Raw genomic sequence first — 18,893 nt, forward strand, 5'->3', positions numbered from 1 at the left:
TTGTTTGATACCTAAAATATAAGGACTTTCCAAGTCAGATGCTATCAGTTCCAAGCATCTACTGTTGTTTTCATAGAAATTTTATTGAGGCAATAAAATAAAGCAAAATACATTTAGCAAACATTTTATACTCATTACAGTAACCATGTAACATAATACATTGTCAGCATAATAAGCCCAGCAGAGTTCTACCAATTGACCATCCCCATTCATGCATTCAAGTGTGCATTGTATCTTTTTTGTATCAGCAGAAAGCTATCAAAACTGAGCCTTAGCTTGTGTGTACTGAAAAAGAATATATATATATTTGCAAAATGATAATCTAGCAGTGTTTCTCAACAACTTTAAGATGTATGGACATCAACTACCAGAATTCCCCAACCAACATACTACTGCATAATTCTGGAAATTGAAGTCCATATAACTTGCTGAGGTTGAGAAATACTGATCTAGCACACAACTCACAAACATGTTATAACCACAAAACATGTTTGTAGGTATTATTTTTATTATCACTCCCCAGAGTGACAGGTGTTTCGTCACGTCAGTCATATCAATGAAGATCTCAAGGGCAAGATGGCCTGTGCTTTGAATCAAATAATTGGGAAATGTTTGCTAAAATAAACTATATCTGTTTATAGTGTATTGTTTTCAAGAAAAACAAAACTGTAAGATTAATGAAAAAGCTCAACAATAATTCACACATAACTCTAAATTCTAAAAAAAAGTGTAGAACATCATAGTTCATATTTACCATGGCATTCCATCATACAACTGATGGGGTAAAACTCCAATCTCTGGGTTTAAAAACAATGCAGCCATCTCTCCCAGAATAAAATAGCTACGAACTAATATATTCCCCAGTGATCTTAGGAAGGATAAACTCCACTTTTGTTTTGGAGTCCACTAAAATGATATCAGTCCTTATATTTTAGTATAAAGATATCAATCCTTACATATAAAATAGGCAAACTAGCATAGTTTCTTGGAGTAAAAAAAGTTTTCTATCAAACATTTACAAAACCCCAATACTCATTGAAATTGATGGGCCACATACATGACATCTGCAAATATCCTTACATTATAAATGTTCCCCTTGAGTAGAGTTTCTTTGGAGATTCTTGGTAAATCCAGGTCATGGTTGTCTCAAAGGTGCTTTTTTCAAGAGGCAACTGGACTTTGTGTTTTTTCCCCACTCCATTTCCCACCATCCAGACAGAGCTGAATAAGCTTCTTGGATGAGAAGCAAAACATCTTCAAACAAAACCAAAAAGTCCAGTTGCCTCTTTGAAAAAAGCACCTTTGGGACTTGAATATAGTTGTGTATTACACTGCTACATTTTCAATTTTTTCTTATGTCACTGAGTAGAATATATTTGACTCACACAAGTGCAGTTCTCTTATTACGATAAAAGCAAATTCACTGAGATTTGAACCTGAACAGAAAACACTTTTACTTGTTTCTCATTATCTTTATTAAATTTCTATAGAAGCATGTTATAGAAGTAACTCAGAATACAGTGTACAGTTTTACTTCTTTTTTTTCTATTTGAACAATAGTGTCAGGTTGCATTGGTATATTCTTTGGGATTATGACCAATTATCAGAACATGTAAAACCTTTGTGAACATTTTTCTGTGTAACACGCTGGGCCAGTAGATTTAATTATTTTAGTATCCAGTCATTGAAAGATGGAATCTTGGTAGCAATAAATATCAAATAGCTCCTCTGCTTTATTGTAGGAGAGTGCAATGAATGCACACATTTGCTATAATGCACATCAAATTTATAAGTACATATTCACTTTGGATAATATTTATAGTACAAATGCATAATCCTTTACCTATCCTAGCTTTTCCCAGAGAATCCAGGCCACTGCAAATTGGCAAGACTTTGAATATTAGAATCTACTAGTTTCTTCTTCCTGACTATGATACTCAATATTCACCAGGTAGGGAGAATGGTAATCAAATCCAGTTTAAAGTTTCTAATCTAGATATTTGCTTTGTCACCAGTATAATAAATTTAAGAATAAAATGATATTATCATGATATTAAAGGGGACATGGACACTGGCACAACGCTCTTAACAACTGAAGATATATTTATTTCTAAGATGGAGATCCAATCCAGGGATAAAAAGACTAGTAAAACACCTTTTATTCCCCTTCTTAACAATGAACATTAGCAACAGTGTATTTATTTGGTTCTGATAACTATAAATAATGTAACAATCATGTCTAGTAAACTGTACAGCAACAAGACACTGATCTTGAAATCAAATTAAATTAAAATTACAGTATAACTAAAAAAAACAAACCCTGAAGAACAAGTATTACCAGGAAAATTTTTCCATTCTACAACTCTGTGATATTGAATACTTTTAGCTACCCAAAGAACTCTTGGTTATGAAAACAATTGAAACAAATTTATGTTTCCTACATCCAAGGGTAGGAAACGTTATTCACTTGCTATTTTTCTAAATCAGAAATGATTGGAAATCTGTTATGCTTATACAAATATTATGCAATTTATATATAAGCACATTTAGATAGAATTTAGGTAGCATTTAAAAGTGGGGGAAATGTTCCAACAGGAGGGGAAAAAACTCTCTGAAAATTGTCAGAGTTCTGACTTGGAAAAATAATAAGAGGAATACAAGTATATCCGATATTCAATTTTTAAACTTTTTTCCTGAAATCTTCTCTTAATTATTTACATGCTAATGAAAAAAATTCCTTCACATTCTTTATGGTGACAATAATCAATCAGAATGATAACAGCAGGACAAATATTAGAATTATATGGTGACTGGTTTCTACTTTATAAAGCAAAGTCACCATAGAATTAAGTACAAAAAAAATCTGCATTGAATGACTGCTGGTGTAATATCTTGATCAGATATGATGACCAAGATTACAGTAAAAGCCCTATAACAGATATTACATCTGGAGCTTTTCCAAACTGTACATCTGCAATAAATGTTGGCAAAAATTTCTGGAGCATCAGACTCAAAAGAAGTCTCCTTCGTATGTACAGCATACAATGGAACATTTGCCTATTTTAGTGTTCCAGATCACACACATATAATCTTTTGTGTTCTCAGAAGAATATCTGTTTGGCATCCCCAGGACTCTGCTCCATAGGACAATAAGGACATTTTAATCTAAGAATAAAAAAAATATTAAAGTTAGCCGCAAAATGGCATGCAAACAGCCACATTTGAAGATAACACATTTAAATAATTAATATTTGACATTTTTTATCTCACTTCAATATTTGGTTCGTAATTCAACAATATTGAAACAAAAAGTCAAAGAACAACTAGAGACCAAGATTTACAATATAAAATCAAAGTTAAAACTGGAAAAGGAGAAAATCATCAAAAACAACTTTTACCATGCCTATTTAAGAGATTTTAAGGAGATCTCTTAAGTAGATGGAAAACCTTATACCCAAACCAATAATTAGGCAGGATGATGAATTTAGGATTGCTGTAAAAAAATGACAAAGTGAAACTTGGATAAGTAGATCTTCTGGCCAAAAAGCAGCACTAAAATATTGATTAGAATCAACTGTCAGAATCGTGTGAGACCTATTGGTACAACAGCTTCACTAAATACATTTCCTGGACCATTTCAAATACAAGCTATCATCTTTAGATTTTTAAACTTTGGGCTCCCGATTTTTTTGGAGGGAGAAGTTATTTTCCTTTTAAATCAGTTTCACAATACTACTAGTCTCTCTTATTGTAAGTAATGAAAGACTAAATCGCTCTCAAGTCTTCTGTGAAAACAATTATGCTATAGAAATTATCAAAGTAATTTAAAAAATGATTTTGCTTTCATTTTTCTGCTGCAGTGACGAGAAAGCCATTTAACCCATTATGTGAAAGAAGGATGTGGAGGTGAGATTAAGAGCTTATAAAACATAATGTACCCTGTTATATTATTTATCTGTCCTAGTCAATATAGAGGATACTAGGCTCAATGGGCAAATGGTCTGATTCCTTAAAGGGAAATAAACTTTTTCAAAAATCTCAACTTAAAAAAAAAGAACACTTCTGCTACCTTTTCTGCACCACAACATAAAGAAGATGTGACTAAAAAAAGAAACAGGAGTCCAAAGAAGAGCCTCCATCTCTCTCTTCATTTATCACAGTTGCTATTCTATCCTTGTCATTTATACTACCAAGCCAACTACTTGGTAAAGAATATCTAGATGGCTGAATCCCTCCAAGAAGTAAAAGAAAAATGATTTTATTTACTGCTTCTTTGCACTCTGAGAATGTGCTGCATGCAATTCTACTTCTGGTTAGAAGCCAATGTTTGCTCTGTGTCAAACGTTCTCCCTACATCTAAGGACAGAAATCATAATTCACTTGGATACTTTGTACTCTATTACATGTCACTTGGAACATATTTCCAACTAGGAATCCTTCAGATGTTGAAATGTTAGCTGTACAGTATCAGAGCAATACGGTATCAGATGCTATAATTAATATGAAGGAGGAGACTAGATTGGGGAAGATTGATTTAAAATATCAAATGTTTAGAGAACACTAGACAAGTTCCTATAAAATCAAATAGCTACTCAATCTTCTGACATGCTAATAGATGGTTTCAAAAGATTTTACTTTTTGTTTTCTTGCCAATATTTGCTATAATTCACACTCATTTCCAAATATATGTTAAATTAAAACTAATTCAATTTTCTCTGTGAATTGAGTTTTGACTTACTTGCTGCCATTGAACATTTTATTCAGAGCATCTCTTGATATAATATGACCACAAACCAGCTTCATGGGCGGGTTGTTATCTGTTGTTTGTTGACGAAGGATGGGGCAAGCAAATATTGAATGATACCAGCACTTTTTGCCAAGGTCCACTTCAATCTGTACAAAACAAAGATGCAGTCACTAACTGTTTTAGATCAATGATTTATATTATATTACTCCAGGCATATTGATTGGAAAGCATCATAACTGATTGGAAAGCATCATAACTGATTGGAAAGGATCATAATTGATTGGAAATGCCTCAACTGCTTTTCACTTCCCACAGGTGTCTCAGGCAATTCATAGGAAAGTTAAACGCCTCATGATGATGGACATGGATAGGATTCCTTGTTTTCTCCTTGCCACAAAATGGCATTTTCCAAGTAATGTAGAGTGAGGATGCTTGAAAAAAGGCAATGATTGTATTAGTTGTCTCTTTCCGAGATTATTATAAGGAAAGACTCTTTGACTTTCTATCATCTCACTTCTTCAACCCAACACCTCAACAGATGACAATGGCTGTAAATAGAGACTACCATGCAGAGACTACCATGACTTAATTTAGCAGTGGAAGCAACTCCACATATCTACTTGGTTTACCTGGATTCCTCTTTTCATCTTTCCTCTATTATTTAAAATCATGAAAAATTTAAACTATTACTTACAATTTAGGATGAGAGAACGCCACTAGCAGTCTGGTGTACTTTTATGTGTACATGTGCCCTTTTGAATCAGACTTAATTCCTGATGACTACATGAATAAGTGCAAATCTTTTTTATTGGTTATAGTTTTGGGACAAAGTTTGCCATGTAGGACTAGAACTCATAGTCTCCTTATTTCAGCCTGGAGTCTTTAACTATACACTACACTGGCATTCACAAGACTTATTAATAGTGCTAAAAAATAAAACAAAATCTAGACAAAACAATAACAAAATACCTTCATTTATTTTAATATTGATAAAATAAATATCAGACAGAATTTGTGGGCTATAAAACATTTAATTCTTAATCACTGAACTTCTTTAAGTAATTTATTTACAAATAAATATGAAATGACTAATTGAGGTGTCTTTTTAACAAGGTGTTCCAGCAATATGGTCCTATTAAATGACTAAGATCTGTGATCTTCTCCCATGTGTGTTTCTTATAATTGTATAATTGTACCAATATGTTAGAGCCATTTATCACTGTCATCAAACAACTACAGATGTTGCTTGCCTGTAAATTAAATTGATCACATTACATAATAAAAAATAAAACATTCATTATTCTAAAGTATATTTTGCTAAAATATCCTGATTTGGGGGCATTCTTAAGAGAAATAAAATTCAAGTTACAATGTGATTTGTGCAAAATTCTAATCCAAATATTTACATTATAGAATTAATTCCTACTCCATGTAAGAAATTATCTATTGGGATACAAAAAAATACTCACTGGTAATTCATCTTTCTGATTCCAAACACCAGTGCATTGTCTTTGTTCTATCACAGCCTTTATATTAATTAGAGCTGGCAATGCTACACAACCTGCTGAAAAGCTGAAGAAAGCAAAATATTAAAGTTTAATATTGTGAAACTTCCCTTACAATAATACATTTACTAAGCATGTATTTACCCAAAAGAAGATTCTCTTCTCTCCCCCTCCTTCATTATTAGCCGTGAATTGGGTGTGAGATAGGAGGGGATTATTTTACATTTGCTGAGAAAGATGCTGACACAATGAATGGAAGAATAAGTTATACAGACATTAGTGTTAAGGAGTTTGAGAATAAGCTGAGGATTAGCAGTTGCTTGAAAGAAGTGGTTTGCAGGATGAATGTAATTAATTTACATTCTTTTTTATTTTTCTTTCTTTTTTTCTGTACAGGTATTTCTTTCCTTTACCTCAGTTCCATTCAGTTTTCCTCCCCTCCTTTTCCTTCTTCTATTAGGACAACTATTCTTTCCTCTTATCTCTTTTCCAAACTTTTGCTTATTTCTATAAAAGGAGGGAAGGAAATCTGTGCTTATGTATTTTTGTGAGTACAATGTGAAAAAAGTCTGTGTGAGAGACGATTATTGGTATAAAATGGTTACGGTTCGATGAATTTTATAACGTATCTTAGTTTATAGACAAATGATTTTAATTCTATTATGGTTGTTTTATTATCATCACTATCTGATTTCTTTCCTGCTTCAGGAGTGCGATTGATAAATATTAAAGCAAATATATGGTATGCATGCATTTATTGCTTGGGGAAAGATAATCTTTAGGCTTATTTTCATGTGGATTTGGAAACTCTGAGTTAATAACAATAGAGTAGAGCTGCGTGTACAGGTAGTCCTCAACTTATGACTACAATTGAGCCCAAAATTTATGTGTTAAAATTTGTTAAGTGAGTTTTGCCCCATTGTACAATTTTTCTTCCACATTTGTTAAGTAAATCACTGCAGCTGTTAAATTAAGTAACATAGTTGTTAAGTGAAACGGGTTTCTCCATTGACTTTGCTTGTCAGAAGTTGCAAAAGGAGGATCACATGATCTCAGGACACTGCAACCATAAAAAATCTGAGTCAGTTGTCAAGCATCCAAATGTAAATCCCAGGATCATGAGGATGCTACAACAGTCGTAAGTGCGAAAAATGGCCATAGCTTACTTTTTTCAGTGCCACTGTAACTTTGAACAGTCACAAAATGAACTGTTGTAAGTCCAGGACTACCTGTACTTTTTTTTCAATGTACTTTTTCTTTTTTGGTGAGAATAATCCTACATTCATAATCACTTTCTTTTTGAGTAAATATAATAATATATTCTAAATTATATTAAGAATGTTATCAGCATTGGCAAATACTATAAGAATCTTACAATAAGGTTATTTTTCAGATACATTTAACGTAGAATGAAAATAATATCATGCATTCATGCTATCATTTGTGCATAAAGTTACCATGGTAGAACAACAATACTCAAATGTAGTGCAAAATCAAATTTATTTTAAAAACAGAATGCATCTTATGGAAATAGCTTTGGAAAATGACCCATAGCTGGTTTAAATTCTATACAACTTCATTTTCATGATTGGCCAAAATTAAGTCAAAATTGAAAATAAAAGATCAAAGTATAACCATCAGGCTTCTGTACAGTGTTCGTCTGTGAGTCAGATTTTCACAACCGTTTCTGTTTTAAATTTGGTGCTAGCCTACGCTGTGCCAGAATGGTTTTTTCTTCATCCTGATTGGTTGGGAGTCTTGGTCTGTGTTTATTGGTCTTGGAGTTTGCTGTGTTCTGCTTGATTGGTGTTTCTAATATCTTCTGTAATTTTTATATATATAATTTCCTACCTTTTATTCAATTTAGAAAGGGTTCAAAATAGATACTTTTTAGTTAGGACTTTAAGATTTTTACGCTGTTTATGCTAATTTGTCGTTTTAACTAGAGGGTTGGATTTTATTTTTGGTAATAAATTTGGAATTGGGTGTTATAGAATTTTGTTAAAAAGAGAAATAAGTAGATAATACAACCTGAAAATGCATGTAATATGAAAGAAGCCATACCTGACGCTAAGAGGTGATTCAATTGAGAGTCCCAATAATGCACAAGCATCCCTTGTAAAAATGTCACATATGTCTGCCCATTGAGTTGCATCTAGTAAATGGACATATGGAGAATTTTCAATTCCTTGCCTCAGGTATACAAGACTTCCCATCAAAATTTGAATATCTGCAAAAGGTTAAAAAATGTAATTTAATTATTTTATTATGGACACATACAATTATATTATTTTTATTCTAAAAACTTTAATATATATTGAACATGTAAAAATGGACAATTCACCAGCAATATCTCATTATTTGATTCTTTCAATTATTGATAATGAATTTTTGGAGGTACATTCTTTTTAATTTGCAAAGTTCTTAAGTTATTTTTTTAATCTCTCCCACATGGCACTTTAGAAAGAAAAAACAGAAATGTGTTTTTATGTAACTTAAAATTATAATTACAATCAAGATTTGTATCTTTAGAACTCTCTAGGTAGCCCAAATAAAATGTTGTTGACCTCCATTTTCTCTTATACCTGTACCAGACATTGGGCAGATAATTAAACCATTTCAAGAAACTCTATTTTTTAACACCATTATTTTTCAGTTCTGATGCACAATCTGAAAGTGAACAAGTGCAACAAAATTTCTCAAAAACAGGGTCTGAGCTGTTCAAAAATGCTGGGTATAGAGGTTTTTAGTTACATAAAAAAACAAGCAGTTCTATTTAGTGATATATATGAACAGTTGTTTAATTCTTAAATGAACCTAAGTGATGCACAAGTGTGATTTTGCATTTGTTTCATCAAGAGCAGCCCATTTTGCTGGAAAACAAAAATATTTTCAAGAATGGGAAAGAATTAAAAAAATAGTATTATAGTATTGGCAGTGAGAAAAAATTATTCCAAAGAAAAAATGAATAGGCCAGTAAAACTACCGTTTGAACCTTTGGTTGGCTAAACCAGCTCTCAGATTCAGAAACAAACAAACAAAATCCTTGGAAGAAAGCACTCTTAAGCTTTTATAATTAGATGTGTTCTGTCTCTAAGTTTTTATACAAAAGCACTAATATTTATCAATAAATTTTAAAAAACTGTAAACAGGCAGCAAAACTATTTAGGGAAATAAAATATTTGTAGAGAATTCAATACATACAGCTTTTAACTTGAAATACTGTTGTTATCTAGCATATAGTATTTCATATTGCATACCTTTTTGATGATTGAGAGCAAATGGTTGAAAGTTTTTTGCATACTGCAATGCTTCTCTCTGATTTGCAGTTCCACCCATTAATAAACTAATAAAATATAATCTATGTAGCTTAAACTCTAAGGAACTATTCTGTGTCATAAGCATTTCTCTGTTCGAAACAGCCCACCTAAGAAATAATGGGATAATTAATTTTAAGAAAAGCAAAGCAGGAAAATTAATAATTAGAATAATGGTTTACCTATTTGACATTTGACTGAGGTCACTAAAAACTAAAATAATGTTATTTACTGTATTTCTTATATCACTAGTATACCTCCAGCAAGCAGCAAGTAATAATGCTTTCTACAAATGTAAGTATCTTGGATTTAGACTGTAAAATGCAATTTCAAAATTAATGTCCAATATTTTGCAATGTAGCTTGCAATTAAAAAAGCATTTCATGGAAACTGTGATTAACAGTTCCTGGTAGCTGCCATCCAGTTAAAGCCAGGTCAGAGTTCCAGGGAAATGTCTTTGTTTTGTTAAAAAAAAAAACACTACTTACTTACAGTCCTCTGCCAAATATGAATGGTCTCTAGGAAACTAGATAGAGATATTTTATTAACAGCAAGCTGACATTTTCCCCACTGGGTCATAATGTGCCAAGATAATCTCCACATGAGCAAAGGAGTTGACAAATATTTTCTGAACAAATAGCTGTTTTGTCTGCAAGGCTGTTAAAAGAACTTTTTTTCACTTTCATTTATTAATACTACACAATAATAAACTATTAGTATCTCAGCTCAGATAATGTATAATAAGTAAACATGAAGCTTCTACAGCAGACTTCCAAAAACACTGTGTTATTTAGAACAATGCTTAAATGGAGAAGTCTTGCAGGACTGGTTCCAATACAGATTTGGAATGGTAATCATTATCAATTTCAGAGACCTTAATTTCTATTAAACTCTGTTGTCCTAATCTTATTATAACCTTGCTCATCAATTCCAAAACTGTAATTAAAACAAGGATCAGTTGTGATTTGATAATCCCAGTTTAAATGAAAGTTGCTGAAGTTCTATAGGACAGGGGTCTCCAACCTTGGCAACTTTAAGACTTGTGGACTTCAACTCCCACAGTTCCTAAGCCAGCAAAGCTGAGGCTGGCTGAGGAACTCTGGGAATTTAAGTCCAAGAGTCTTGAAGCTGCCACGGTTGGAAACCCCTGTCCTATAGGATATCTTCTAAAAGGAGTCCTAAGAATAACAAAACAAAAATTTCTTTTCCACGCATATTGAAACCATCTCTCCAGGAAAATCTGGAGAATGTATTAAAAACAAGTTTGGAGATCAGGGAATTGCTTCATCTTGTCCCTATGGAAGAATTGTACTGGCAATTCAGAAGCAGAATAACTAGTGCAACTCTTTCTCCAAGGGTGAGAGGAACATGAATTATCTGCCCATACTAATTATTATTTATTTCTAAGCAACATTTACACAATTCTTGCTATTCCAGAGCAGAAGAGTTGATAGTAGAATTTAAGAAATCCTTGGAATTCTTAAAGTTAGCAAGGAGCCTTGTAAAAAACAGAGAGTAGCACATAATACTGTAGGAATACAACCTACAAGGCTCCAAATCTATTTCTAATAATATCAAATAAACAAAGAAGGAAGCTGGATAATTCTCATGTTTTCCTAAACATTTGCTCAAGTGATTTTTTTTTTACTGTCTCGGGCACACGAAATATAGGGATGCTAAATAATTACTATATCATAAGGAATGTCAGAATGTTTTCTTAGAAAATACAGTTATTTGTGAAGTAAAGGCAACCATATTTGGCACTCGGAATAGGAAAAAGAGCACAACTTGGAAAAGCATTCTGTCATTTTATCTTTAGTTAGTCAGTTCTTAACTGCAGGCTTCAGCTTAATATTGCATGAGTGTACTGTACTATTTGGCTGATACTGATTATTTACTCAGAAAATGCCATATTCAACGAAAGAAAGACAGCTCCTGCTACTTATTAGAATTATTCAAGCTGTGTCTTTCAGTTGAGGCAGGATAGATGAGATTTTGTACACATTTATGTAGCTCAAACCCCAACATACACAACTTTATTAAAGGAAAAGATTTCAGTATCTATTAGATTTTAATCTAAAGAGTTTCCAAATAGCTGAATAACTCACTCCAATGCAGGTCTCAAAACTCTAACTTTAAGTGCTTCCAATATTCGGTTCAGCTCCACAAATGGTTGCTTTTGACTTTCGTTTATAGAAAGTCCAGACTCCTGGGGGGGAAAGTTATAGTCCATATCTATTAGTTATCAGAGTATTTTTCACATTAATATAATCTATGATTATTAAATAATTTATTTTGCCTCTACATTCTGGCTGCAATTACCTGACAAAGCTCCTCAGCTACATCTAACATTCCTTGCCGGAAAAAATGTTCAACCATAACTTCATTCAGAATCCTCTGGCTATCAGCCTGCCAACATCCATCTATTCCAACACTGCTAATGTCAGAGTCAAAATTCTGTGAATTAAAAAAGGATAATTAAGTCTAGGAGAAACAAATTTTTCTGGTTTTATTCAAATGCCAATATCAGCACTTTCAAACTATTTCATCCATTACTAAACTATTGTATCTTCTATATTCAAACCATATTTTAAAACTGCAGACAGAAGAGACTCCAAACTCATTTTCTCTATCTCCAAAAATATAAGAGTTGAAGAACCCCTGTATTCACATTTAATTTAAGGCATTGTGGAAGAGGTCAAACTGCATCAGGAAATACTAGTTTTCATCACAGGATACAACTGAACTTGCTTCCAAATATCTTTCATTTTCTCTCCTATATAATTTTTTTTGATCCTTGTACTTTTTTTACTTAATCTGGTAAGAAAATATTAGTGCTAAATATCTCACAGCAGGAGTGGGCAGTTGCCTAGAGGTGGAACTCTCACCTCACAATCAGGAAGCTGTGAGTTTATCCTAGGTAGAGGCGGATATTTCTCTCTCTGGGTACACTGAAAACATATCTGTTGAACAAAACTCCACACTGGCAACAGGAAAAGCATTCAGCCATTAAAATATTCTTCTAGCTCCATTCAGTTGCCCAAACTCTACCCTGCAAGGGATTATGGAGTTGTTAAAAGATGATGATTTATCTCACAGCATCTGTCTTGTGATCTGGTTATAGAAGGAATTTTTACAACTCCTCTGATTTGGTCAGATCACAAATGAGATTATATTATTCAACTGGTGTGCCCCCAGCACATTATGGATCCAATAATTCCAGAGATGAGTTGAGGAGTTTTCCAAAACTTTAGTAGGCAAACTCATAAAAATCAATCCTTATTGGCCACGGGCAATGTAAGGTAAGGTGGGCTCTTGATGAAATTACTCTCAAACATGACTGTTATCAAGGATAGCTATCCTTGATTTATTCAGGAAATCGAGGAGATAAAGTAGCAGAAGAAACATCTAAAGTAACAATGGCAGTAAGAGAGGCAAAACATTGTTAGCTATTGCTTACTGTATTAGTAAGCATGGTTGCACCTTATGTAGGGTTGCCAATTCCATTGTGTGGAGGAGCCAATATGGAGAGTACCAGCCCAGCTACTGCATCCATGTTCAAATATCACACCCAGACAAATAATCATTTACCATGATGAGCATGAATTATAGTAGATCTGTGCATAATCTCCACTCTTCAATTTTTCATTTGAAATTAGTTAAAACTTGTTACATTTTGACAATATTAAATAAAACACAAACAAAACTAAACTATTTGAAGATTTGGACCAGGGGCAGAGATTGTGTGAGCTGTGACTGAATATTCTTTTTTTTTCTTTCCATAAATTTTTTATTTTTTTATTATAAACATAGCTTTTTTCATTTGACAATGTGTCATCTGATTACAAATATTCTGTGTAATACAGTTAATGTTTACAATCATATTCATTACATAGTATTATTCTTTAGATTTATCTTATTATATCATTGTACTTTATATCACTATCTCTTTATCTTTCATCTTAGCTTATTTATTTCTATCAACAAAAATATCTATTGTCCTTAACTAATCCATTTATCTAGCTCTCATGTTTTTTCTCTAACCATTGATAGAATAGTTCTCATATCTTATAATTACAAGTGTTAATCTATTAACTGTTAATATGTGGCTGAATACTCTTATTAGTTTCAATCAAACCCTAAAATATAAGAATTAAATTATTGGAAGGGAAATGGATATCCACATAACCTTATAAAAAAGTGCCTAACCATTCAATCCACTACAACACAATCAACAAAAGCTGTTGGGAAAAATAACACTGCCATACATCAAAAACATTTCAGAAATAATCAACAGTTACAACTACATGGTATCAACCTTACACACAACTAACTAAATTAATTTAAAACGTCTTGAGTAAATAAAAGGACCCAGTAGCACCAAAAGAAAAAAACAGGAATCATTTATACTTATAGCATACAGTGTAAGGACTGTAACAGCCATCATATAGGACAAACAAGCGGAAGGCTAGCATCCAGAAACATCAACCAACAGTCAGAAAATATGATGAAAACTCCTTAATTGCACAATACATGGACAGACTTCCACTATAGTTTCAATTGGGACTAAGCATCCAAGACCAAACTAAGTTAAAAAATGTTAGAGAATTCCTAGAAGCTTGGCATTCAGACTAATCAGCCATCAACAGGCATATAGAGATAAACATCTATATACCATTCAAAAGGGACAATCAAAAAGCTAAAAGATCAAAACACTTCCTTGGCAGTAGTCAACACTCAAATAAACAGATATTAACCCCAACCTTAAAACTAGATCAACAATCAAGCAATGAGGAACTACAAATAAAGACAAAGTCTAACCCAGGAACTACGAGGAACATTCCCCCCAACACTAACAGGCAAGCCACTTAGATATAAACGCAGAGCAAACCTCACTCACTCTAGCACTGATGATATCACTTAGTTGGGTAATGAACCATCTGCAAGAAAACAATCAAGCTCAGAGAGCATCAAGGGTTCAACTTAAGCTACAAATATTCTACGTTCTTCATTTCTTCTTCTATGGAGGCATCTGAACCAGATTCATACTACCTTTGATTAGTACAAATCCTGATGGCCAAGATTTGGCCTATGCCCAGATGTTGCTCATAGACAAAGTACCCCTGGTTACAGCACATATACCTAGGTTTTGTGCAGTAACACAGAAGATCTGTTGAATTCTGATGGGTGAATATCTTGAAATGCATTTTTGTAACTCTAATTCATTTAAACTTTATATGTCACTTTGTGACTGTTAATACACTTTTATTTGTTGTAATTTTATGCATTATTATGTTTAATATAATTTTAGTATTCATATTATAATTCTATATTCTGTATCTCACTTATAGATGTTAAATTGTTTTAAAAATATTTTTTAATTCTGTCTTAAATTTTATTTTATTATCTGTACTGGTTTAGGACTGCAATAAATTAAAATTGAATTGAAATTGATGCTTAAAATTAATACTAATACCTTATCAATTGCTTTCCCAACACGAGAAACACTACTGTGGATATCCTTATGATCCGAAGCCAATTTTTGAACTGTGTCCTTTATTCGTTTACAACATTGGGTCATAACAAGTGATATTGTACCTGATAGATCTTCATCTGGATCTAAATAGAAGAGAGAAAAACTAAAATTTAATTGCATTATGAGAATTATCTCAAAAGCCCAGGCTCCATATCTTAATTTCAAAGACCTATACAATAGAACAGTGTATTACAGTATATGAATACAAAGACATTTTATTGCTACAGAAGTATTGTAGTTAGCTTTTGAAGTTTACAGATGAAATTACTTATTACAGATAAAAATCAGGTCAAACCTATAATCTGAAATGTACTATTAAATGTACTATATCTAATATATATTAAGTATATTAACCAGTGGTGGGCTGCTGCTGGTTCGGACCAGCTCGCCCGTACCGGAAGTTACGACCAATGGCTGGGTCCATCCACCCGCCATGGTGCTATCTCACCCTTTGTATCTGGCTCGCTCACCCCTCCCATATAGCCCAGCTGCTTTCCACGCCTCATCTGCTCTACCCACCACAGCTGTCGTGCAGGAAATCCCTTTCTTTTTGCAGCCACACGCATGTAAAGTGGGCGTGTGCCAGTGGTAGGATTCAACATTTTTTACTACAGGTTCTGTGGGCGTGGCTTGATGGGCATGGCAGGGGAAGGTTACTGCAAAAGCCCATTCCCTCCCCACCCCACTAATCTGCTTTCCAGCTCTGTTCTCCTGTGCAGGGCAACAAAAAAAGACCTAGCTAATCAGCTGGGACTCGGGAAGCAGAGAATAGATGGGGCAGGGCCAGTCAGAGGTGGTATTTGCCAGTTCTCTGAACTACTCAAAATTTCCCCTACCAGTTCTCCAGAACTGGTCAGAACCTGCTGAATACCACTTCTGGCGTGCGTGTGTACTCATATTTTTCACGAACCGGTCATTACAGTATGTGCAGTCTACCTCTGATATTAATAATTAATACTGCAAATTATTTACAAACTATGTTAAGACTCTATTCAACATCTTGGTCTTAAGAAACAACAAGCTCCTTTAAGCAGACCTCACTTTTCCTAAATTCACTTCAAATCATTAATCAGAGTTATCAACTAGAATGGGGTGCTATGGATCAATCCTGAAAACAACTGTTCATCTTTGTTTTATTAGAACAGCTATTAGAAGAATAAAAATTATGTTATTTTAGTTTTCTTTATATGTTCTTATAATCCAGAGATATTTTTTCTAAGAGTTAACCATTTGCAGTTTTGGTTTAGCTTGTCAGTTAGTTCAATAACCTCAAATACATAAGGTGTCTGTCTGTTTTGTCACAAAGTATTCAACATTATCTGCCAATGCTTCATATCCACAAATACACAAGTTAGGCTTTTGCTTTCTCTATACTGTCTCTTTAAATGGACTAGTGACCTAAGGAAAAAGCCTTCTTAAAGTTCCAAATTTACTCTCATCAATAGATTTATGGAATAGGCCTGTTAATTAGCAATTAGGTGCTCCTGGACCAATTGTGCTAGTGAGAAATATCAAGTAACCCTCTGACAGTATAAAGGTCATGCACTTGAAGAAGTAAAAACTTTACTATTTATTAACCAACAATGTTAAGAATATATAAATCCTGATCCCACTACCATCTTCCTCATTCTCAAAATGGCCTTTCAGGAAAATTTGTGTAGGGATGTTGAATTTGTCAGAAAATATACGAATCATATCCTGCCCAATTAATTTTACATCATCAGTCATATGTATTTTTGGTATTTTTTCCTGCTTTTTGGGGTATGTGTGGAGAAACGGAAGATACAACTTTATTCTTTTACTACTAATGTTTCTAACATATTTCAGACAGTTCTAACTAATGGAAAAGTAAAGAACCAACATTGGGAGGGGCAGACTGAAGTGGACTTGAAAGTGGTATCTTGTACAAAATTATAGCCAACTATAAGGAAATATAATTTAAAGCAAAAGAGGGTTTATCTGTATACAGAATGTTCTGAGAATGAACCTGATCAAACTAAATGAAAAACAAATGGGCAGAATTGTTACACTGAACACAGATCACATGACTGAAAGCAAATTTAAAGGAAGAGATGACACATTCATAAAGCTTGAGAAGATGAGGAAACACAGTAATACATACAAGACGACTGGGACAAAACAAAACAGCCAGAATAGGACTTGTACAGGGATTTGCCATCTTGCCTAATAAGCCCTGATCCTATTTCTGTAACAGCAGTCCCCATAAAGAAAAATTATGAAACATTGGTGATAAGGGTTTCTTTATTGTCGGCAAGCTTTTTCAAAGAGTACTTCTAATAACTACTACCCCCACCCCCAATGTCTTATGAACACTTTATACATAATATAGACACGTTCATTAAAAAGCTGGGATTAGTTACAATCCCCTGCTGAGGACAGGCTCAATGGCAATTGTAGTGGATAACGCTGGTGTGCGGTTTGTGGAAACAGCCGACTTTTTAAGGCAAGCTTCACCGGCCGAATTTCTACCCGCACAACTCTCAGGACGAAAAGCACTTCGGAACGCTTGTTCTGAAAAGAAAAGGGGAGCAGCAGCAGCACATACTTTCGCTCTGGAGGATCTCGCGACGCAGCCCTGCCACGTACTGGATCAGCTCTTCTAAACTCCGCTCGCACAGCTGCCCGTAGCCGGAGAACTTCTGAAGCACCTTCTCTAGCTCGCGCTCCACCGTCACGCATTGGTCCATTGTCTTCCCCTCCGTCGCCCGCTCGTCCTCCCGCCGACCAAGCAAGACTGTACGGCTCGGCCAGAGGACACTCCACGGAGGACCTCCGCGGAAAGAGAACGAAGGAGCTAACCGAACCAGTTGGCGAGCTGTTGTTTTTGCAGGCAGCACGGAAGACAGCTGAGGTCCACCAGCTAAATACTGGAGATGCGTCACAGGCAGCGCTATAAACAGCCTTGGAGGTCCTTCAAGGGGAACCTGGGAGTTTACGATTAAAAATAGGAAACGATCTGAACGATTCTTCCAACGCCCTTGAAGAAGCTCTAACACGACCGTTGCGGGACTTTTAGATATTCATTGCCTCCCGCTCACGCCCTAAGTCATCTTGCTCATGAAATACTTGGAAATGCTGCCGGTCTGCAAATAAATAACAGCGACTAACAAAGTCAAACTAGTCCTAGTACCAGTTAAATGACCGGGAGGGGGGGTCCCACCGAAAGTGTCTTTTGGATTTTTTAAATTACATTTTTAAAAATTTAATTTCAAATTAAGTGACGGTCTTGTGTCTATCTAGATGCCTAGTCTATTTTTCACGCCGCTGTTCCGCATTCAAGTCAGGCAGCAGCTTAGTCAGCTAAGCCTGATCTCGCTCAAGCAGGATTTGAGAGCGACCAAAGGGCTCTCCGAGACTCCTGAAGAAGCGGCTGTTTCTACAGAATCTCGAGGTTCTGACGGCCTATTTGCGAAGGGTTTCTTCAAGAAAGGGGGTTTCCCTCAGTAAGGCTCTTTAACGGGAGTTGGATCCGTTTCCGAGATGCCGCTAACAAACCCCTGCGAAAACGGAAGCCATTTTTTTTAGGTCTTTCTCTCTAGTTTAAACTTCCGTCGCGAGCTGATTATTATCTCCAGGCCACACGGCGGGACTATGTTTGTTTTCCCGAGCTGGGTATATGGAACCTTCAAATAGTGGATTCGTCGATCTGAGCTATTGTTGGGAACCCGTCCCCCCTTAAAAAAAAAAAAAAAACCAGTAATAAATAATCGACCCATAGCGTGGATTCAGGAAATAATGTGCTTCTCATCCTCCTTGTTGCACGTTTC

General features: G+C 34.4%; 1 protein-coding gene across 1 annotated transcript; it reads right to left on the reverse strand.

Moving 5' to 3' along the window:
- Positions 1–1,457: 1,457 nt before the first annotated feature.
- Positions 1,458–17,961, reverse strand: RMND5A (required for meiotic nuclear division 5 homolog A). The gene is made up of 9 exons (XM_026679864.2): positions 17,672–17,961; positions 15,046–15,188; positions 11,892–12,026; positions 11,678–11,778; positions 9,513–9,679; positions 8,317–8,482; positions 6,217–6,319; positions 4,739–4,893; positions 1,458–3,165 (listed from the first exon to the last, which is right to left on the reverse strand). Exons 1-9 carry the CDS (start codon positions 17,811–17,813, stop codon positions 3,102–3,104), a joined length of 1,176 nt encoding a protein of 391 aa, XP_026535649.1. The 5' UTR covers positions 17,814–17,961; the 3' UTR covers positions 1,458–3,101.
- Positions 17,962–18,893: the final 932 nt, after the last annotated feature.

The sequence above is a fragment of the Notechis scutatus genome, chromosome Z, assembly GCF_049901735.1.
Source record: "Notechis scutatus isolate UNSWTSFEM ecotype Mainland chromosome Z, rNotScu1.2, whole genome shotgun sequence".
Taxonomy (NCBI): Eukaryota; Metazoa; Chordata; class Lepidosauria; order Squamata; family Elapidae; genus Notechis; species Notechis scutatus.

Bases quoted from the DNA above. Each gene is read 5' to 3' on its own strand.
- RMND5A (XM_026679864.2), bottom strand. From the start codon at position 17,813: ATGGACCAATGCGTGACGGTGGAGCGCGAGCTAGAGAAGGTGCTTCAG. The intron at 6,320-8,316 runs GTATGGCTTCTT...TGCTTTCTTCAG, and splicing joins GAATCACCTCTTAGCGTCAG to CTTTTCAGCAGGTTGTGTAG. The intron at 3,166-4,738 runs GTAAGTCAAAAC...TTTTATTCTTAG, and splicing joins AAAATGTTCAATGGCAGCAA to ATTAAAATGTCCTTATTGTC.